The sequence below is a fragment of the Ursus americanus genome, chromosome 3, assembly GCF_024610735.1.
Source record: "Ursus americanus isolate L20-20 chromosome 3, mUrsAme1.1.p, whole genome shotgun sequence".
Classification (NCBI taxonomy): domain Eukaryota; kingdom Metazoa; phylum Chordata; class Mammalia; order Carnivora; family Ursidae; genus Ursus; species Ursus americanus.
The window spans coordinates 24,575,039-24,598,017 of NC_142129.1; the positions used below are offsets into that span (position 1 = coordinate 24,575,039).

Consider the following 22,979-nt stretch of genomic DNA (forward strand, 5'->3'; position numbering starts at 1 on the left):
TTTAGTGGATTCCCATTGTTTTCAAGATAAAGTCCAAATTATTCGGCATGTCTAACAAAGTCATTCTCAGGCTGGGCGTGGCTATTCTTTCCAACCTCAGCACCAGCCGGTCTTGACCATAGGCCATAATCAAACAAGGTTCTTTCATACCTGGACCTCTACCAGAAATGCCCCACTTTTGTCCCTAGATGGATGCATATTTGCTCTTTAAAATCCAGCTCTCTCAAGCACTTAAGTTACTCCTTCCTTTGTGTTCCCATTGTGTAGGTATATCCTCTTAATTCTAAAATTTACCACATATTCTATGATAATTTTTTGGGATGCCTGTCTCCCAGAGTAGATGGTAATTCCTGGATTAGATTAAGGATTTCCGGTGTCCAGCCCAATACATTACATATAATGGAACCTAGTGATGTTAGGGTGACTGAATGTATTGGCATTTGTTTGGAAATAAAGATGCCTTTGCTTACTGAAGCGATGTTATAAATGGTGATTTAATTTTCATCTGACTAAAAAAAAAAAAGCCTTTTTAAGCCATAATGTACCAAAAGCATATTGCTAATATTCCTTTTTCTTCTAATATTAGAATAAGTTCTCTTTCTATTCCACTGAGACTGAGGAACCCTGAGAAGTGGCAGAAATATTTTCTAAACTTTTCTCTTTGGTCTCTTATTGCCTTAGAAGGAAAAGCCAAAGGAAGAGTTTCTTTCTTTCTTTCTTTCTTTCTTTCTTTCTTTCTTTCTTTCTTTCTTTCTTTCTTTCTTTTTTCTTTTTTTGGTATGATAATGGGATGGGATTTCTGCCATTTTTATTTTCTTGGTGGACACATAATGTCAGCTGAGGGTTTGAATCTTTGGGACTTGCCTGTGTCTCAAATAGTCTCAAATACCACTTGTCTCATAACATACCATTTTGCTGATGCATAAAAATTTTCCTGTAATACTATGAGCTGTAAAATGAAATTAACTTTAAAGGAGGTATACTAATAAAAATAGGAAAAGGATCTTTTTACTTAACAAATGGTCTCACCTATAAGACATACTCATATTACTAATCCAGGCACTTGTTTTTCAACTTACGTCAAATGAATCAAAACAGCCATTCTTTGTGCTCCTTGACTCTCATTACACATTTTGTACCCTTTGGTTTTATTATAGTTATCCACAAAAATAATGTTGAAACTTGGAAAATAAAACAACGACCCTAATGTATGATTAAATAATTGATGCCATTTATTTTATATTTATTGTAATGCAAACAAACATGATTACTTTTAATAGGTGAGAATGACACATGTTTTGAAAAACAATATACTGCATTGAATCATATGTTTTTATAAAGTAGCTAACCTCATTAAGTTGGTGAATTAAATAAGTGCCTTTTCTGAGTCACTCTCTCTCTCTTTCTTTTTGAAATAGGTGGCGTTTGCATTGCTCAATCACAGAAAATCCCGCGTGAACCAAGACCTGGAGAATTTGAAAAAATTATCAAACGCCTGCTAGAAACACCTAATGCTCGGGCGGTGATTATGTTTGCCAATGAAGATGATATCAGGTGCTGATTAATTTTCTTCCTGATGTAGGATCACATTTCCAACATGCATCTTTTTTTTTTTTTTAACATAGTTCATGTTCAATGTAAAATCTTGTGAGATTTCACAGGAATTGCAACGTTCTCATGCAATTACAGACTGCCTTCCTTCTGCTGCGGAGACACAACAGCCTTCTAGTTTCTAAGTCTGAAATGGCTATAGGGCAAAACCTGAGGACTGAAAGAAGCGAGACGAGTAAGGATGATAGAGTGATGTGAATGAGGTTAAGGATGAGGCTGATTAACAGGTGCTGGAGTTAAGCTTCCAGTACGTTTCCTTTAGAAATGATAAGACTCAGGCAGTTAGTGATTGACTCGTTTAACGGTGACTTACTGAGTGTGTATAATTTGACAGAGCTGGTCTTGTACCATTTCTAAGTGTAGTGTTTCTTGATAAATATGGCATGTTTTATTTCTTTTTACTCCTTAGGAGGATATTGGAAGCAGCAAAGAAATTAAATCAAAGTGGTCATTTTCTCTGGATTGGCTCAGATAGTTGGGGATCCAAAATAGCACCTGTTTATCAACAGGAGGAGATTGCAGAAGGGGCTGTGACGATTTTGCCCAAAAGAGCATCAATTGATGGTAAGGACAAGCCACAGAAAATTTGTTTCATTTCAATTGAATCAAAACTCAAAGACAAGACGAGTATCAGCATAGGATGAAATGCACCCATTGTTAATTACTCTGGATAGAAGTTTTAATTCTGATGGGAGAATTACCAAGACAGTGACAATTTGACCCAGCATATTTTTCATTAGAAAAGAGTACCCATTAGATTTTTTTTTCTTAAAAAAAGGGAGTTATAGTTGGCCTTAGCTATTTCCATGATATTGTCCTCTAAGCTTGCATATTTCTATGGGACAGATGGTGGTTACAGCACTGTCATGGGGAGAGTGCTACTTTATAAAAAATGGAGATGCGAGGCAGGGCTGACCCTACAGATAAATTAACACAACAGCAAAGATATGGAGCCTCCCTGAAAGGACGTCTGTCTCCCAGATAGCCTTTCCGATGGTCTTAGCAGTGACTGGAATTCCGACCTTCCCCATTATCTTTTGGAGTAAGGCATAGTTCCGGGTGGTCTCCCTTCAATGAGGTGGTCCCCTGAGCAGGCTGACACTTTGGCCCATTACCCATGACCCCATAAGATTACATCAACATTGATCAGTTTTTTGGATTAGCTGAAAATGGAATATATAGGACGGATACATTTTGAGGCCAGTAGAAGCATAGAAAGCTGGGACATTGATTCCTACTAGGAGACAGAGAGAAGAATGAGAGTAGTGTGAGTTGGTTCTGAAGATCTAGCAGAAGGTTGCTGGTGGCTGCGGTGTAGAGGAGAGGCTGTTGTGAGGATGGTACCAACAACAGGCTCTCTGTTACATTGAGCCAGGTGCCTAAATGGTGAAGACTGAGGGTGATCATACTGTCCATTGATTACCCTTGGCTTTTACCATAAGGGAAGACTGGTTTCTGGGCTACTGGTTCTCTCCCATTTGTTAATATGTTTTGGGCTTTTTTTTTTTTCCCTCATGCAATGATTGCAATATAACATAATATCCATTTAAAAGCTCTGACAGTATTTGGTTTCGATTTTGAAAGAATATTAAGTTTATACCTTTCTTCTCTGAAATAGGGTTTGATCGCTATTTTAGAAGCCGAACTCTTGCCAATAATCGAAGAAATGTGTGGTTTGCAGAATTTTGGGAGGAGAATTTTGGATGCAAGTTAGGATCACATGGAAAGAGGAACAGCCATATAAAGAAATGCACAGGTAACCACTGTAATGTTTTCCTTGGTGTGTTTGCTTTATCGTTACCTGAGAAATGACCAAGTTTTTCTATATGGATAATGATCAGAGTATCTTCTATTTCTCCATGCCTCTTATTAGTTTCTCATCAAGGTTGAGCATACACTGATCATTCAACAAACCTCTGTATACTCATTGGGTCTTACAGTCAACGTGTATTTCTTGACCACATGCAATATGCCCAACACTGGGATATCTGGATTCTATTTAAAAACATTTATTGAGTTTCTACTATGGGCAGAATACTTTAATAGTCTTGGTGGGATATAGACAAATAAGCAAGAAATGATACTGGTCTGCAGGAAATTAACATGTAGTGAAGATGATAGATCATAATACATTGGTATAAGACTGTCTTTTTTCCCCCCACTATTTCAACCCATGTTCCCTATAATATAATTGTCCCCCATATCCTGCTTAGCTCTTGCAGCTATAATTTTTTTGATGCTTTACCTTCTATATCATATGCTTAAGAATAATAGTGATATTAAATGCACATATTTTGAATGTAAGAATGAAACATTTTTTATTTTCAGATAACATGATTATGTATATAGAACCACCTATGGAATTTTAAAAATTACTTAGAATTAAGCACTGAATTTAGCAAAATCATAGGTACAAGGTCAATATAAAAAACCTTGACTTTTATCCATATATGTGTGTGTGTGTGTGCGCATATATATATGTGTGTGTGTATATATATATATATACACATATATATATGTTCTTTTATAGAATATAAATATATATATATTTTCTTTTATATATATATATATATATATATATATATATATATATGTTCTTTTATAGAATCTAACATGTGGAAAATGAAATTTAAAGAATCCTGTTAATAACAGGATCAAAACCCACAAAACATCAAGGATAATTTTAACAAAGGTGCATAAATCTTCTTACATTGAATACTACAAAACTTGAATGAGCATTTTATAACCATATATCCCTTCCTCATCTACCTGTCACTCCCATATTTTGATAGCTCCTCCTTTCCCTCTAATCACTTCCTCTGGAAATAGCTGCTCAAGAGAAGATACAATATGGTCAATGCTAGAGCAGGCATATACACAGGGTAAGGATGAGGGTGTGCAAAATGGGTGGCACATTGTGGAGCGGTCTGACTTCAGGCTTCCTGCATGCCAGGCACCCTTCCAGGAACTGGAATGGAGGTGATGTCTGTGCTCATGGGGCTTACACTCCAGTGAGAGGAGACAGACACTAAATAAGGAAACACATAAATGAACAGAGACTTCCAGATGCTGAGGTGTGCTTACAGGAAATACAAGGGAGTGGGTGTGAAAGGCTGCGCAGGTGGTATTGGCTGGGAGGGTGGCAAGTAGGCTGTGCAGTCACAGAATGCTTCTCCAAGCAGGTGACATTGGAGATGAGACCAGAATGCCAAGATGTTGTCAGCCATGTGAAGATATGATGGCAAGATCTTCCAGGATCTAGGGCAAGCCTCCTTTGTTCAAGCTACAGGGGGACAAATCAGGGTGGCTGGAGTGAGGGAAGAGGGGGTCAAGTGAGAGGAAGAGTGATGGCCAACGTGGCAAAGAGATAGGCTGGAGTCATGTCATGCAAGGTCTTCAAGTCGTTTCCAGGAACTCCAGTGCTGGGGGGTTTGGGCTTTCTCCTGCCTGTAGGATAGAATTACTCAAGGCTTTTCATCTAGGGCATTGCTCAGATACCTGTTTCAAGCAGATTCCCTTGGCAGAAGTGTGAGGAGGACTGGAGATCAGGAGAGAGAAAGGAGAAAGTTCAGTCAGGGCCTGTCTGGTAGTCCTAGTGATGGACAGTCACAGCCTAAACAAGGATGTGCTGGTCTGGGCAGAACACAGAGGAAAGAAGTCCTGGGAAGTCTTCTTGACAGTTTGTGGTGAGTGACGAACCCTGGTGTGGGGGTAAGTGATGGAGGCTCTGAACGTGAAACCTCTACCAGCTAGGTCTAGGAAAAGGGTGATGTAATTAGTCAGCAGAGAAAACAGAATGAATGGTAGATTTGGAGGGGACAGACTTGAATTTGGTTTTGAGGTGGCCCCATGGAACTACCCAGCAGGTGGCAGCATCAGGTCTAGGACCCCAGAGAGAATCCAGCACTAAAAATGCAGGCTTTTGAGTGGCAGGTGGAGACCTGAAAGTTAAAGACCAGGGCAGAGATGCAATTGCCAAAGGAGTTGAAGCAGAGCTGAGGGATGATGATGGAAGATTCTAGGGGAGGAGCCAGGAAGGGCCAGTGAGTTTGGTGGAAGGTGCCGTCTCAGGGAGCCGGAGAAGAGATGGTGTGCATGCAGTGTGGGTGCTGCTGAGAGGCGTGGCTGAGGGATGAGAAGTGTGGTAGACTCGGATTGTGAGGGGCTGAGATAGAGCCACAGAGAGGAAATGGGGGAAAGAATGCTTTTTTAAAAAGTCTGGCAAAGAAAAAAAGTAGATATGGTGAAAAACTTGAGAAAGAAGCAGGATTACAAAAGTTTTCTTTAGGATAAAGCACACTTGAGCATGTATTTCAGAGAAATATAGTATTCAGAAGGAGTAGCTAGAGAAAGAGAAATTAGCTGTGGGATAGGCTCTTGACAGAAACTTTAAGGAGAGGCATTAAGAGGGAAGTGTTACCTCTAAATAATGTGATTCAGTTAGGGAAAAAGACACACACAGAATTACACATAGGTAGAGGGAGAAAAATCCTATAATTAAAAGCTAGATTTGGACATAAATATTACGGCACTTCAGAAAATATATGACTGTAAGTTCAAGTTGTAAAATTCAAAACTTCATGGAAGAAATGAGTGTTTGATAAGAAAGATTTGAGAAAGAGCATCCAAGATGAGGGAAAAGGTGGGCCAGTAGGACAAAGGCACAGAGTAGGGCATGGCATGGAGACGTGGGAAGGACAGGGAAGGGGTCAGTGTATTGGAAAGAAGGGTGCATGTTAAAGAATAATGGGAAATAAAGAATGCCCCATTTATAGAAGGATTTGAAAGGGGAGTGTACAGAGTAACTTCTGTGCTTTCTTTCAGATAAATTTTGCATTGTCCTTAGTTCTGACTTCTGAGTGTTACTGCCTGATCGTGTACACGTATTCACAGCTCACTGTCATTTAGACCATGTCAATGAAAGTCCACCAGTTAATGAAGTAGCTGAACTCCATTCTCTCTATATATAAAGTTGGTAGGAAATTAGTTATTAATTAATCATAATTTGTAATAGACTGTTTTCAGAATCTAAACTCTATTTTCTCTAAACTCCTATTTTCAAAAAAAAAAAAGTTGCTGTATGTGGATGTCCTTTTAGCATCTGTGGATGGTCTATACTGATACTTAATTCAGGCATGAATTCTGACCTGGGTTATGGTACAGCCCAGACGTGGTGGCATGTCTGCTTCAGATTCCTTCAATTTCATTTGGGTATTGCTAAAATCGTAAAAGTCTGTCCAGTTAGAACTATTTCTAGCGCAATGAAAATGGTGTTTACGCCAAGTGTTAGGGCAAGTGCACCCTTAGGGAATGGGATTAGTAAATGGATTTTCAGGCAAATTCCATTGTGAGTGGTACTGAAATAACTTGTTTCTGGGTGGAAAAGAAAAAATGATGCAATGTTCTAACTTAATTTGTTTTTAAAGATGTATTTATTTATTTGAGAGAGACAGAGAGAGACAGCGTGTGCTTGTGGCGGGGGGGGGGGGCAGAAGGAGGGGGCAGAGAGAGAGAGAAGCAGACTCTCTGATGAGTGCGGAGCCTGCTGGGAGGTGGGGGGTCTCAATCTCACAACCCTGCTCTCATGACCAGAGTCAAAAAGTCAAGAGTCGGACACTCAATTGACTGAGCCACCCAGGCGCCCTATAATTTAATTTTTTTTGAAACAGTAACACGTGAATACTTCCAGATGTTGAGAGAAGATGTTTGTGCCCCACATTACCGTCAACACTCAGTTTTCATCTCTTGTTTTTGGGGAGGAAAGACGATCCATCACGTTTGTGGTCAAATATACTTAAGAAGGAAAAATCTATGGATAGTCATGAGTAGGGTGTCCAGGGTTTGAAAATTATTTTTATTTCCAGTTTGTCCAATCCCATCCAGTTCAGAAATGAATGGATATAGATGTGCATGTTTCGGAATTTGGCCTTACGGAGTTCGTGTTTAACCAACCACAGTGAGTCGAAAAGTTAGGGAACTGTGTGAAAGAGCGTATCTTCAAGGGCCTTTTTTTTGCATTTAGGGTATCATTTGTGTGTTATGTTCTGAGTAAAATTTTACATCAGGCAATGATAATCTGTGAACGTAATAATTTGCTTCCGTTGGGGGCGATACCGGCAATGTATTTACATGGATAAGAGAGTGCTTCCCAGCAGGGGAGGGCTTCTGTCTTATCAATTTTCGGGAGATAGAATGTCTTCAAGCAGTGAGGAGCAACCTCTTCCTAAAATTAACTTGGTGCAAACAGTTTTCTGAGATGATTTACCCCCCTAGAATCTTAGGAAAGCTTTCAAAAAGATGTGATATTACTGTTAACTCTGATATGCTGGCCAAATGCCAAAGTGAAACAATTCCTACCATCCACTTAGCTATTTATGTAGTTATTATTGCTTCTGAGAGCTGCTGAGTTCTGAAAGCTACTACTACTTAATCCTACTTAAAATTCCCTTTGTCTTTCTCAAGAAGAAAAAAGGATTCTTTGTACTTGTTATCAGTGGTGATGGGTGTTATTTTATAGACATTTATCTGACCTCTCTTTCCTTTACGCCCTCCCTCCCTTGTTCCATTCTCAGCCTTCATGCCTCTCCACTCCGCACAACCCAGACACCCACAGCCCCCCCCCGCCCCGAGAACTGTGGGTTTTCATCATCTCTCCCTGTCTTTGCACGTTTTTCACAGACCCATTTCCCCACTCAGGCCTCTGCCTGAGCTCCTCTCCCACTGTTCCCCTTCACTACCTCATTTTGTCTTTTTCCTGTCTTTTTCCTCTGATCAGCCCCTAATCTGCTATTGTTTAGTCGGGCAAGAATTTCATCGGCAGTGGAGAGTTATTCTTTTGAGGTCTCGCTTGACTTTTCTATGGCTGTCATTCTGATTTCTCATCTTCCACAGTGAGGCCAAATAGTGAACATTGCAAGCCTGGAGTATGTGGGAGGTCGTCCTAGGTCTATGCTCCCCCGAAGAAGGCTCCCTCTCGGCTCACACTGTGTCCTGCACTTCGTTTCTTCATCATGAATCGTGAATAGCTCTCTGTGCCCTTATCAGAACATCCCTGACCTACCCAATAAATTCAGTAGGCCCCATAGAGCATCTTAAATCCTCCCTTTGCCTCATTCATCTGTTCATTCATCGTGATTCACTTGTTTATTCATTTTGGATGACCTGCCCTGTGCCAGACCCTGCTACAGATACAGAAGCAAAGAACAGATTTCTCTTGCCCTTTTATTGATAACACGCATGTACAGTGTCTTACCTACAGCATTTGAAGTACTTTCCTTGTCTGTTGGGTTTTAATCCTTAGCCAGGAGGTTGGGACGCTGCTGCTTAGCCTGCATATGGCTGACACTGCGATGCTAAATGGTGGTGAGCATATGTTACTTGAAATGGCCTATTGATTCTTATTTATGATGATAGAAATAGTGGTAATGGAAAAAGCAATGCACAGATATGTTTCTTCCCACAAACAAGCAATTCTGTCAGTGAACCACATAGCAGGCTCAATAATTAGCTCCCTGAAAGGCCTGCGAATTTATTATCTAGGCCAGAGTAACTAACTAGGTGACTTTTCAGGTGTAACTACCTCTCCACAGGCCTCTCTCTGCTCTGGGAGGCTATGGGAGGTGGAAGCTTTCACCTTCCACCCAGGACACATGGAGACCATGTGAGTGAGTTGGGTAGTTAACAACAGGGATGGATTTAAACAATTTGATTCGGTGACTCAGGATGAGGGAAACTAAGATATTATTTTCCCTGTGTTAAATAAAATATGTTCTGCTATGCTTATATGCTCCTTGCCCCTTGCCTAGAGTAAAACTCTGGGGGGCAACATCTTTACATTAGCACCAGGGGGTGGTTGTTAGCCCATATGCTGCTGTTCTTGGTGAGTAAAATAGCAGCAATCCCAGAATGACTTATTTATGCCACTTCTGAGATTCCATATTGAATTTCAATAGATGGCAAAACAGGCATTGATTTCAGACATACTAGATTTCAGAATTCTAGAGCTTGGATGTGAAATTGAGATCATTCTCTCATTTTCTAGATGAAGAAACAGGAACCCAGAAAGATTAGGTGAATAGTTGAAAACTCACACAATCTCAGAGCTGCAGCTAGAAGCTTGGTCTGTTTTGTTTAAATTTATCCTTGACTTTTATATCCTCATTTTATTTAATTATTTACTTATTTCAGAGTGTTACCACATAGTTGGAAAATACTTTTTTCTCTTTATAATACTTTATGTATGACAGCAATGCATTATGGAATCAGGTACAAAGTGAAACAGAAGTAACATATTGGGTTATTACCTAATGGTATAGAAAATAGTATTTTAATATTCTTCATATTGATTTTCAATGATATACATAGTATTTCAAGGGGGTCATGGACAGAATATACTTTTTATCCATTTCCCTGGCCCCCTGCCCTTTATAAAAGTAGACCTAGAACAATATTTAAAAAAAATAGGGGAGGTAATCAACTCTAAGTTTTTATAAGTCTAAGTCCAGTAGCACACTGAATTATAGCAATTCACTTTGCTAAATTAATTTTCCCATTTATTCATTCCCTTATAGAAAAAAACTCACTTATTTTAAACCAGTTCAGGAAGCACTATAATGTATAATAGCACTTCTAGAACTTTTGTGCGCACGTGAATTACCTGAGCATCTGGTTAAAATTCATAGGTGTGGGGGGAGGCATTCTGCATTTCTAACCAGTCTCAGGTGATGTGGATGCCAGTGGGCTCTGGGCCACACTTTGAGGAACAGGGGATATTACAGTTAGTTTATAGAGATAGCAACAGCACCTGATGTTCAATTAGCAGAATAAATATTCAACTGCGCTAAAGATTACTGATAAATCCAAGGTGTTCTACAGAAGATCATTTAAGTAAGACTTTAAATTGCCAAATGCAAAAATCTATAATCAAAAGTCTATGTTGTATATACAATCTTCAATAAGTATTTCGATCAGTAAAATATAAAGATACAGTAGCGTGTATGCGTCTGTGTGTGTGTGTGTGTGTGTGTGTGTGTGTGTGTGTGTGGTGTGTCCTCATTAGGAAATTTGAAAGTGGGAAGCTTAATTACTAAATTTAAAGAAATGTACACAAATGCACCTGTATCTTCAAAATCTGCAAAGTAGCTTACAAAGTTTGCCATGTCAGGAACCAAGAATACTCTGAAAACTTAGAAATTATGCCATCAGTCATAAAGGCACATTGAATAAAGGAGTTGGAAAGGTTCATAGAGATCATTTTGCTTAACTGTTTCATTTTACAGAAAAGGATATTGAAGCCCCTGTGGTTTGAGGGAGTTGTTCAAAGCCTTACAGCTACCTGAAGGTGATGGTAGGACTGAAATCCATTTGATGATTGGTTCTTTCCTCAATCCTCTCCTGCTCAGAAGGTCTTTCCCAACAAGGACCATTCCACCATTTTTTTCTGGTATAGTATCCTAAATGTTTCCCCAGGGGCCACCAAAGTTTAAGTATCCCCTCTTCGTGACCCTCCTTGACTACGAAGGAGGTCAGATTGATGCTCTTGGTATGGGAGGCACTAATACTGCTAGAACTGTAGAAGCATAAGAAGTATCCTCTGATTAGAGTGAACGTCCAAGGTACATAAACTCTCCATTTTTCAGGAAATAACTTAAAACAGAGAATCACCCATTCTACAGAGCAAAAATGAATTTAGAAGTCTAGGAAACCCTTTCTGCAAAGCATACAGTGGACTCTGACATTAGCTTGGTTGGTTGGGAGTCACACAAATCTGGATGGACATGATCTCTGGAATATTACACTGAAGGACTAAGAAATGGAAAAGGAAATATAGACAATCAAGTGACAGTAAAGCACTTTCGAGAACCAATGATTTGAAACGTTACAGAAAGACGGGTCAGTGAAGATGAGGGAGGGAGAGAAAAGCACAGAAAACATTAGAAGAAGCTCTCTTTCCCTCAGTGATTATTAAACCTCAATTGAGGGACCCAATTCATTAAAACAAAACAAAGAAAGAAAGAATATACAGATGGCTCAACATTAGGAGAATTTGATATCTCTTCCCCTACTCCCAAAAAGAGTACAGAACAGTTACATACAAGGGGCTAACTACTTGTATCACAAAAAGAATATTTTCTAAGAAGCTTTGTCTTGGGATTCCTTTAAACCCATGGGATTTGAGGGAATCCCATGGCTACTATGACTTGTTGAAATAAAAGAGATTTACCATAAACTCTTAGGAACACATCCAAACAAGAAGTATGTAGCTGAGTAACGAATTGGATACATTAAGACAAAAGAGACATAAAATGAGGTGTGATCAGAGTTTACTAAGGCTCACTGAGAAAACTTCCCGGAGAGTCTAATTTTTGGTTACTTACGGCATTTGTTAAAACTGTACCATGCTAAACTTCTCCCTCCCTCTCCTCAAGGAGCTTATATCTTATTAAAAAAGACAATATAAATATTAAGTGATTGGTTTGTAACTTTTTAGGAGGCAGGGCCTGTATCCTTAGGACTTAGAATATGATCAGCATTAAACGTTTGTTAAATTAGTTAATTGGTCGAAAGTGATGGTCAGATAGTCCTCTTACTCTCCATTCTAATCATTCAGACATGATGCATGTTAAGCATGCATTTAGCTGACAAATATTTTAATTGTTGGAATTAATTTTCACACATTTTTGATGAAACGAAAAAGCTCAATACAAATGGCTATATTAAAAAGGGTCTTTACCATAATTTAAGAATAAAATTAACTCTTCTGATAGTTTATCTGTTTTTAAATTCCTGACTTCACTGATAATATAGAGATGAGGATAGGGTTCTAGAAACACATATAGGCTTGTATCCATCATTCAAATTCTTTTATTTTTTTATTTTTTTTTTCTTAGAATATTTTTGATTATATTTTGTTAGTCACCATACAGTACATCCCTGGTTTTTGAGGTAAAGTTCGATGATTTATTAGTTGCGTATAACACCCAGTGCACCATGCAATACGTGCCCTCCTTACTACCCATCACCAACCTATCCCATTCCCCTCACCCCCTCCCCTCTGAAGCCCTCAGTTTGTTTCTCAGAGACCATAGTCTCTCATGCTTCATTCCCCCTTCTGATCACCCCCACTTTCTTTATCCCTTTCTTCTCCTACCGATCTTCCTAGTTCTTATGTTCCATAGATGAGAGAAACCATGTGATAATTGTCTTTCTCTGCTTGACTTATTTCACTTAGCATTATTCAAATTCTAATTAGAACATTTGGTTTCCTGATTATAAATGCCATGACCCTATAGTGTGTTTACAAAAACTACATTTACATTATCTGGGGGGGAGAGTATTGTATATCCATATTACTACTGATAAGGTAACAGAATAATGAAAAGATAACTTGGAAAACACGATGGAAAATATCAGTTGAGAATATGTTCACTCATTCAATTTAATCATGTTTGTTAGTTTATTAGTATATTATTGGTTTTCTTTCTCCCCAAGAACACAGGCTCCATGAAGGCAAGGACTTTGTTTTTTCTCTGTTGCATTCTGGTGTGTAGGATTGGCATCTGGCACAAGTAGGAATTCCTTAAGGTATTTGTTGAATGAAGAATGAATTCAATTCAGCTTATTTATTACCTACGTTTTGTCAGGCACCGTCTGTTAGATGTTAAGGGCATGTTGGTGAATAACACAGAAATGGTCTTTGCCCTCATGGGGCTTACATTTTAATTGAGAAGATAAATAACTGAGTCGTGTCTCTGCAATGACATGTGTTGTGGTTCCTGAATGAAAGTGTATATCAGACCTATTGTAGTGTAGAGGAGAAGAGTGGTGTCATTTAAGTAGACTAGAGAATGAGTGGAATTTAGATAAGATGAAGAGGTTATCAATAGGACTGTTGTTTCAAATAGAGGGAAGCACAGAGGCCAGCAGACAAGAGAAAGGACAGTGGCTTGAGAAACTGGCAGGTTCAATTGGCTGTGGTAGAATGTAGGGTGGGAAAATAGTAAGAGAGAAGGATAGGCAAGGGACTAATCAAGTAAGATTTTACATGGCTCATGAGAGAGTTGAAGTTTGTTTTGAAAGGCAATGAACAGCCACTTAAAAGATTTTAAGCAGATCAGTGACATTATCGGATTTCCATTTTAGAAAGATTATTCTGGTTGTAGCATAACGCTGGTGAGGCATAGCACTGAGGAAGGGAGAAGAGTTAGATATTACAGTAAGTCCTCCAGAGATGAGAATGGCCCAGGTAATGATGGCCACGCTGCACTGGGGATGGGGAAAAGTGGACATCATAAAAGATATCGAAGTAGTTGACTATGTGAGTCCCAAGCTGAGAAAAGAGGTCTTGCTGTAGGAGACAGTTAGGACTCAGTAGCCTATAAATAAGGCTGCGTGAAATAGACCCAGAAAGTATGTGGAAAGCAAATTGGAGAAGGCCTGAGTCAGAGGTCAAAGGACTTGGCTTTTAGGGAATATGTTGAAGGCGATGACCCTGAAATTTGAGTTTTTCTGGAAATTGTCCTCACTATCTATGGGTGGACCCCCTATGGACCTATCTCTGATCTAAACCCTAATTCTTTCCCCAGTGTCTCTGTAACTACAATTGATTGGTTTAAGGCTGGTACTTGACCCAAGCTGGACCATCAGAGTCCTTCCAACAGTTATTTAAAACTGGAACTGAAGGAGGAAGATCAGTCCCTCTTGGGGGTGAGAGGAGGCAGTGCTGTGAGATGTGAAGCTGGGGAGATTGTCAAGTTCCTCACCATGAGGAGAAAGTTGTTCTGATACTGACATGTAGACAGAACAGAGATGACAAATGGAAAGAGTTCTGTGATCAAGACTTTACCTGTGCCCTTCCTGCAGGTATGTGAGCAAGTTCAAGGTGCTTCTAATTAAGTTTCGCCATCCTTAGCTAGCAACCTAGCATGCAGACTAGCATATGATATTAATACTAGGGAAGATTAGAGGAGATAGTATGCATAAAGCTCATTGCCTGCTACATAGGGAGCACAGCAGGTACTGTTGCTTACTTATCCAAGAGCAATTTCCCTTTTTTGTAGGCCAGCACCATCCAGTAGGTCTTTCCATGATGAGAACAATTTTCTTTGTGTTGTCCAATGGGGCAGCTACTAGCCACATGTGACTACTGGTCACTTGAAATGTGGCTAGTATAACTAAAAAATGGAATTTTACATTTTATTTAGTTTTATTTGGTTTATATTTAAATGTAAATAGCCACCTGTGGCTAGTCTCTATCACATCAGATAGTAGAGGTCTAGGCTGACAGACCTGTAGAGCAATGATTTTGCTTTAATGCATACTCCATGTAGCCCAATTAATTTGGATTGGTCTAGTCCAGTTAGGGTAACTAGTCCAGTTACGGTAGTCCTACCCCACTTGTCAATGTTTGGTTGAAAGAGTAACTTGCGATACAGTTCTGATCAAGGAGATAGAAGGGAAAGTCTTCCAGGACCTTTAAGGAAGTGCAGGGAGGGGAGTCTTTTTGTTCTGGTTATTGTTATGGCTGCAACTGGTGCCTGGGCCTGCAGCAGGGAAATCATGTTGATGATAGCACGATAGAAAAATAGAATGAAACTCAGTCACTGCTGACATCTGTGAACTTCTAAATTAACCAGCCCTGGAATGTCCTTCCATTCTTGTGATATGAGATCATAATAAATCCTCTCAATTTTAAAGCCATTTTGCATTGCATTTCCTATTATTTGCAACTGAAAGCATCCTAACAAATATAATGTATTATCAATAAGTGAAAGTGATTTATTTAACATGACATGAACATGCCTCATTTTAAGAAGATATGAAAAAAATTAAAATTCTAAAATCAGGAGGTTAATATTTATAATACAAATTGTTTATATTAAACGGATTCACCACAGGTTTCTTAAATACTGACTTCCCAGTCAGTGACTATAAAATGTGATTTGATTTATTAAAATTAAAATGATATACAGCTTTTCAGCAATATTTCACTAACATATTTCTATGAGAATGCTCCTTAATTTATCAAAATAATTCACCTCTGATTTCCTTTAAGCAACATGCCCTTTTGTCTACAAAAATATTATTTTACAGATGGTGGTGGTGTGCTACTTACCACCCAGACAGACAGTAATTTAGCTAAGCATTTTTCTTTGCAGTGTAAGTGAAAACCTGTTCAAAGTGCTTGCAAGTTTATAAACTAAATCATAAGACTTAAGAGGAAGTAGATGTTTCTAGTACATTTTCTATGTCTAGTAGAATTCTCATCTTCATTAGTAGACCTCAAACAGTACAACTTAGCTGTGTGATCTTGGACAAGTAATTTAACCTCTAAAAATTATGGCTACATGCTAATTTTTCCTGTCTCTAGATAGGAGTTTTTCTGTCTCTGGTGGTTGTTATCAGTGGACCTGCCTTTTACAAAGGCCATTCCTGTTGCTCTAGCTGTCTCTTATGTTACCAAAATGCTCTATAGCTAAGACATTGAGCTTACATGTAGAACTTGGATTGTTTTTAGAAAATTCTTTTCTTTATGCACCTCTCCACTATGACCCAATGGTGAGCTGACTTGACTGTTTGCTGGGAAGGGAGGTAGTATTCTAATCAACAGTGATATCATTTTCACCCCTGTATTACTTTCCATTAAATCATTGACCCGTACAGAACCTTTTAGCTACGGGTTCATTTGCTTACATCACTGTGATCTATGCTTAGAATTGTATGTTTTCATTTGGGAAAATGATTAATATCTTTCATTAAAGACATTAAAATGCTGGTTTGAACTTCCCTTTTGTTCAGGGTTCATGAAACACCACAGCTTTCCCTAGCCTTGCAGTGGGAGGTGAAAATATCCTCTACATCTTCTCTTAACCGGATCTTTTTCAGAGAGAATATAGGCAATTTTAGCTAAGCAGTTCGATGGGAGCAATATTCAGTTCTTTGCTGAGAGAGATCCGGGATTCCAAATACGCCAATTCAGCAGACCACAGTGAGATTATCTAAAACTGAAGAAAGGCTCAGGAATCCATCAGAATACATGATAATTTAAATAGAACTCAAATCCCACTAGCCAACAGAGGATCAGGGGACATTAGAGAAGGAAGGAAACTTAGAGGTCATCATATCCAACGTTTTGCTGAGCTTCACCTCTCCGACTGATGTAAAATGAGGACAGGGAGTGCCCAGAAACACTTCACTTTTACTGATTCAGTAGAACTCATGAAGGCTTTTATTGGTGCAAAATGAGGCTTTCTCAATGACTCTAAATAGGCTTATTAGCAGCACATAGAAGGATTTCCATCGTGATCTTCTCTTTGTCCCCAGTCAGAGCGAGGATGTAGGTCTGAAGCAGGCTGATAGCTGTGAAAGTGAAAGGTACCAGGGGACCCGAGTGCAGAGAATGGGCTGGTCGCCAGCTTTGGGTTCCGCACCCAGAGGAGTGTCATTTGTCTGAGCTACTTTTATGAGACAAAAGCCCTCCTTTGTGGATTTGTACCTAATGAAAGGGAGCAGTGGTGTAGCTGATTCGCAGTAGCAGAAAAACAAATAATTCATATTAGTTTAGGATGCCCACCTACGCCTTCTTTTTCAGGAGTATTAGTTTATGTTTTAATATGTGGCCAACATTCTGGGAATTCTGGCTGGATGCTTCCCAGAGGATTTTTATTAATTGGTATGAAGGTTTAATTCAGTACAGTCCAGAAAACTGTTTAGCTTTTTCTCCCCTGCCTACTGACAGAAAATGTCCCTGCTACTGATTTTTTTGTGGGCTCAGTCTATATCATCCCTAAGATGGACACAAAACCAACTGCAGACTGCTGTGCGGGCTGCATGACTCATATTCTTCCCCAAAGGGCCTCGGCTTTGATTAAATGTTTAAATGACCTTTTAGGACAGATGATTATGGGGATGGGCAAACAATTTGTTCTCCCAGCTCTTAATAACTTTGGTGTGTATTTGGGGCAAGTATCGATAGAGTTGGGCAGAGTGTGGACAAGAATCTCAGGTATCATTAGAGATGGGGAGCATGAGGATGATAATCCTTTGATATAAATAATCAGCTACTACAATTTGCCAAAAGAGGGGCAAACTCAACACAGTTCCTTGTGGTCAGCCCCTCCTCTCCTTCTCAAAGACAGACATACGTAGTGTGTTCTGTCACTGGTGACTTTCTAACCACACAAGAGCTCCAGTGTTCCTCAAGGACCACAGTCCTGCGTCCAGGGAACCGCCCCTTGATGATTCTCTGGGCAGCTCAGTACTATCTTTCACATGGCAAGGATGATTCAAGAGTAGGTTTACCTCAAGGAAATCTCTAGGCAAACACTGTATGCATTTGGAAACTACACGTAAGCTCATTATTCAGTCTGTCTGTATGGAATATTATAAATTGGCTACAGCCTTTGCTTCCTAAGTCTAGGTATTTATCTCCAGTTGCCTTTTTTTTTTCTTGAAAAAGCAGTTTTTCTTGGTTTGATTTTCAGGTATATCGCATCCTCATTTCAGGGTCCAGATTGAAAGCTTCCTTTTCAAGAAACGCAGATGGACCACAATCTTATTCCACCAGGTTCTTAGCATCCAAATCTCTTGAGTGAGTTCTTCTCTGTCCCTCCAAAATAGAGCTTACCCTTCTTTTGACCCTTTTCTCTGCTGCTCTATGACACTCATTCATTTCCATGCAGAATAAACACAAGGCAAACACCAATGTTTAACTTCACATTTTATATATTTTATTACCTGGGAAGCTGGCTACATATGAACTATAGTAACTTAAGGATGGGGGTATTACTCAAGAAAGTCTCCATACATATATATTTTGGATAACAAAATTTTGACTCTATAAGGTAAAGAAGTTTTTTTTAGAAAAATATATATTCAGTGGCTTTTCATTTATGTTACCATGCTTTTAATCTGTAGGCATTAATGAATTCATGTTGCCTTCTCAGAAATTAATAAAATCTGTTTATACTATAGAGGTAGTATAAACAGAGGTATAAAATGGAATAAGGGATATAAAATATATCTGGAATTTTGCTGCTCTGTTTTCTTCATTTGTTGGTTTAAGTACTTAACTGGTTGATCTCAAGATGGGTCAATGGGTATGACAAGGGTATATGTAATTCTTGTCAATAATGTGGGGAAGTTGGGGCACCTGGGTGGCTCGGTTGGTAAGTGTCTGCCTTCGGCTCAGGTCATGATCCCAGGGGCCTGGATTGAGCCCCGCATCAGGCTCCCTGCTCAGCGGGAAGCCTACTTCTCCCTCTCACATTCCCCCTGCTTGTGTTCCCTCTCTTCACTGTGTCTCTCCCTGTCAAATAAATAAAATCTTTAAAAAAAAATGTGGGGAAGCTCAGATTTAACTTTGCAGGTTATATTAATATGCAGAATGACACTATCATCAATGTCTCTGTGTTATAACACCTGCAGTGGCTTCATGATAGAGACCTTGTTTTGGAATTAGCCAATTTAACTAAAGCAGAACATCATTGTACCTGCACAGGGTTACCTGGGTTAATTGTGGTTTTAAAGAGTAGGATGAACATTGTACCATTATAATCACCCCCACGCTATTTATAAGGCACCTTGGAAGAAGTGATATTGTGCCAACTGCCACGAAGGATAAGAAAATGCAATCCCCTGCCCTTCAGAAGCTTACATTTCCAAGGAAAAAAAAACAAACTTGCATTTGGAGTCACATAAGAACCTTTGTTATTACACAAATTGGGCTTCCTCATTTTATTTTGGAAAAGTTATATTTGAAGGTAGAAGATAGCTAGAAATGCCCACTGACCCCCATACCACTCCTGCTCCCTGAGGGTTTAAAACCATTCTTGAATTAGTGAATGTATTCATAAATTAAATATTAAATCAGATTTGTTTATGAAATCATCTAAACCCAATTTCTCTATTAAGGCTAAGTTCATTCTCTCTTTCCTATGCTTAAATATCCCATGATTTTCTGCTATAGAAAACAACAGACTCCTCTGGGCTCTTTTTTCTGCTATGTCCCAGGTCTGTCAAAGACATTTAGGTGCTGATTAAGACAGTATGGCTAGGCTACTCCACTGGCTATCCTAAGGGTACAGAGGACAGGAAGGAGCCGGTGGGATTGGAGGGTAATTTTAGATTGATTTTTTACTTCTCTCCATGTTGATGGTTGCCTCTTGTTAGGAACTTCTATTTTTAGATGTTAGGACTTAGTTTGTGGTTGGATGTTGTGTGTGTGCCTCAACTCTAGAAAATTCTGAGTTTATCCAGTTCTTCACTGGGCTTTTAAACTACCTAGCATGTCACTTAGGAATATGCTGGGGGGGGGGGGCGGTGATGCATCCCATGGGGTCCCTGCAAAGCCAATCATGGTACAATAACCATCACTAATGGATAAGGACCAAAGCTGAGCTGCTAAGTTTGAAGAAGGTGTTGGATAATGTGGGGTTTGTGCTGAAGTGTTGGTTCATCTCTCATGACCTGTTGAGCTCACTCTCAGGAAGGCCAGTGAAAAAGCAAGAGTTAGCTTTGGACACGGAGGTATATAGTCAGTTGCTGCCCATAGGACAAGACTTTAGGGTGTTCAGAAGGACATTCTGTTCTTGGAAATACTTTTCTCACCTGTTTGTTGATGAGTGGGACCCCAGGAATAGGACACAAAACCCTCAACTTGTCTTACCTGTCAGATCTCCTTGGTCTATGTCTATAGAGAACTGCGCTCACTTTTACATAATTACTCAATTGTACCTTATTTATGAGATTGTTGGTTTGTTTGATGGATTCCCTATTAAGTTGTAAGCTCCATGAGGATAAGGAGCATGTCTTTGTCACTTACCTTCATGTCTACTGTGCCTGCCACTTAGAAGACACTAGATAAATATTTGTTGAATGAATAACAGCCTAAAAATACTTCTGTAGTAGGTAATGCATTCATTAAGTTTACACTAAAATGAAAGACTGTTCTCCTCAATGGAACATGATCTCCCTTTTTTTCTCCTAAGTCATTTGTAGTTGTTACATGGACTTAAAGTGGAGAGATTGGGCTATGACTCAAAATGTGCCTAAACTCTTCAACAAATAATGTGCTTCATTTTCCTTTATTTAAAGTGAGAGAACAAGGATGAAGAAAGAGAAAGAAAAAAGTGAAAGGTTTATTTAGCTACTGATATCCAGGTGTTGGTTGAAAAAGTATTTAGTTGCTTGCATTCTATTTATTCATGAAATTCTTATGTAAATATTTCTCTTTGACCAAGGTTTATGCAATTAATCTGGCTCTTTTTTTTTTCTTCAATTTTCTTTATTTAATCCACTGGTTTAATCTCAGTGGTGAGTGGCATTCAGTGTTTGATTGTGCTCTTTTAAGGAAGACTCCCAAATGGCTCAATTTTTTTTGAAGATTTTATGTATTTATTTGAGAGAGAGAGACAGTGCGAGCAAGAGTGGGGGTGGGCAGAGGGAGAGGGAGAAGCAGACTCCCCACTGAGCAGGGAGCCTGACCCAGGGCTCAACTGCAGGACCCTGGGGAATCATGACCTGAGTGGATGCTAACCCAACTGAGCCACCCAGGTGTCCCGACTCAGTCAATTTGAATACAGTTTTTGTATGTGTGTGTTTTGTTCTTAATATGTAAATGATTTCTATCATATTGTTAACTAGCGCTCGGGAGGATGACAATTTTTAAGTTCTAGGGAGCTAAAAGTAAAAATCACAGCTTATTTTCTTGCTGTGTAGGATCTTAGGCAGATATAGTTGAGTGCTATTTTTCACCCTTGATCCTTTCTTACTGAACTATCTGTATTGTCTCTAGTCTGATTTTTATGTTTTCATTAGATGTATATTTTTTCGTACAACTGTCTTTTTAGAAAATATGGTTGAAAATGTCTATTATCTTTCTAGCTTTCTATTGATCATCTCTCTATAGATCTGCCATCTATCTATCTATCTATCTATCTATCTCTAAACCAAGTTTTTAGATACATATCCAACAAACAGGTGTGGAATACATCAACAATATAATTTCAGACATGAGCTATTTTTGGTTAAAGGATTTCTTTTGTCTCTGTGACTTGGCTTCTTCAACTTGGCATGATTCTGGCTGAGTCCTTCTTTAATCTGGTGTTAGAGTTTCTGTCTACTCGTTTGCCTGCTGCAAGATCCACCTGAAATGGAGCCTTATCAGAATATAGGTCTGTAATTATCCTTCTTGGTATGTAAAACAACTTTTTTTTATAGAGATGAAAGAAATATTAGAGATTATTTATCACCAGATAAATAAACCACCAAATAAATTTTTTTAATACAGATTAGGAAACTGGAATCAATCAAAATAAGTAACTTGTCTCAGGGCCAGAGAAAGGAACCAGGACCAGAAATCCCATTTATCTCCTTATGTTACTGTGAATTGCCGCTAATGTGATCTACTAGCTTGAATGATTTAGGCACAGCATTCTATTTGTCTTTCTGGCATCAAAATAAAAGGCAGCTCCGTTGGTTTTATTTTCTTCTACCCATTGCACAGTTGAAGTGAAGCTCAATATTCTATTATAAATTCAGAATATTGATCTAGTTTAGAATAATCAAGTCTAAGAAGATGAAGGGGATTATTAATCACGTATCTAATCCAAACACCTAAATTAGCTGTGTAATTATTTGTCTGTGAAGCTTCTTGAGTTCTGTTGTGGTGTTTTGGATTCAGGCCGATCAGAAATGACCCTTGAGTCCTGATTCTATCTAGTCAGTCCCTCCTTGACCAAGGAGAACATTTGGGCATGAACTATAGTTTTTATTGTCCTGTGACTGATTCCCATTTGAAATAGCTACCTGAGGCCAGCCCTCAGGTCTATTTTGATCTAATTATCCTATGGACATTGGCTTTAGTGTTCTCCTTGACTTTTGAAGACTGCCCCAGGGCACAGGGAAACTACAGATGCCATTGAGGTTGGATAGTGTCTCAGTAATGAGGATTCTATTTTTTATTTTTAGGGATAGATGCTTTTTCTCTGTGGGATGCCAGAGAAAGAAATTTTTATGGTCCCAAATGTACCCACCACATTCAAACATCAGGAAGGTCTCTTATTACAGAAATTCTCTTGAAAATTGGACTCAGGAGGATCAAACTGTTCCCAGTACAGACACTTGACCTTCTAAGAATAAAGCCTTTTCTTTCCTTCCTTCCTTCCTTCCTTCCTTCCTTCCTTCCTTCCTTCCTTCCATCCTTCCTTCCTTCCTTCCTTCCTTCCTTCCTTCCTTCCTTCCTTCCTTCCATCCTTCCTTCCTTCCATCCTTCCTTCCTTCCTTCCTTCCTTCCTTCCTTCCTTCCTTCCTTCCTTCCTTCCTTCCTTCCCTTTCTCCCTCTTTCTTTATTTCTCTACTTATTTATTGTT

The 22,979-nt window shown here is 39.0% G+C and overlaps 1 protein-coding gene across 2 annotated transcripts in view; it reads left to right on the forward strand.

The window, feature by feature from the left end:
- Window positions 1–22,979, forward strand: part of GRM8 (glutamate metabotropic receptor 8) — a 723,043-nt gene that overhangs the window by 341,764 nt on the left and 358,300 nt on the right. For both annotated transcript variants that reach the window (XM_087860847.1, XM_045792722.2), the window contains exons 4-6: window positions 1,419–1,554; window positions 2,021–2,175; window positions 3,230–3,367. In XM_087860847.1, the coding sequence (XP_087716973.1) occupies window positions 1,419–1,554; window positions 2,021–2,175; window positions 3,230–3,367 (429 nt within the window). The remainder of the gene's footprint in view (window positions 1–1,418; window positions 1,555–2,020; window positions 2,176–3,229; window positions 3,368–22,979) is intronic.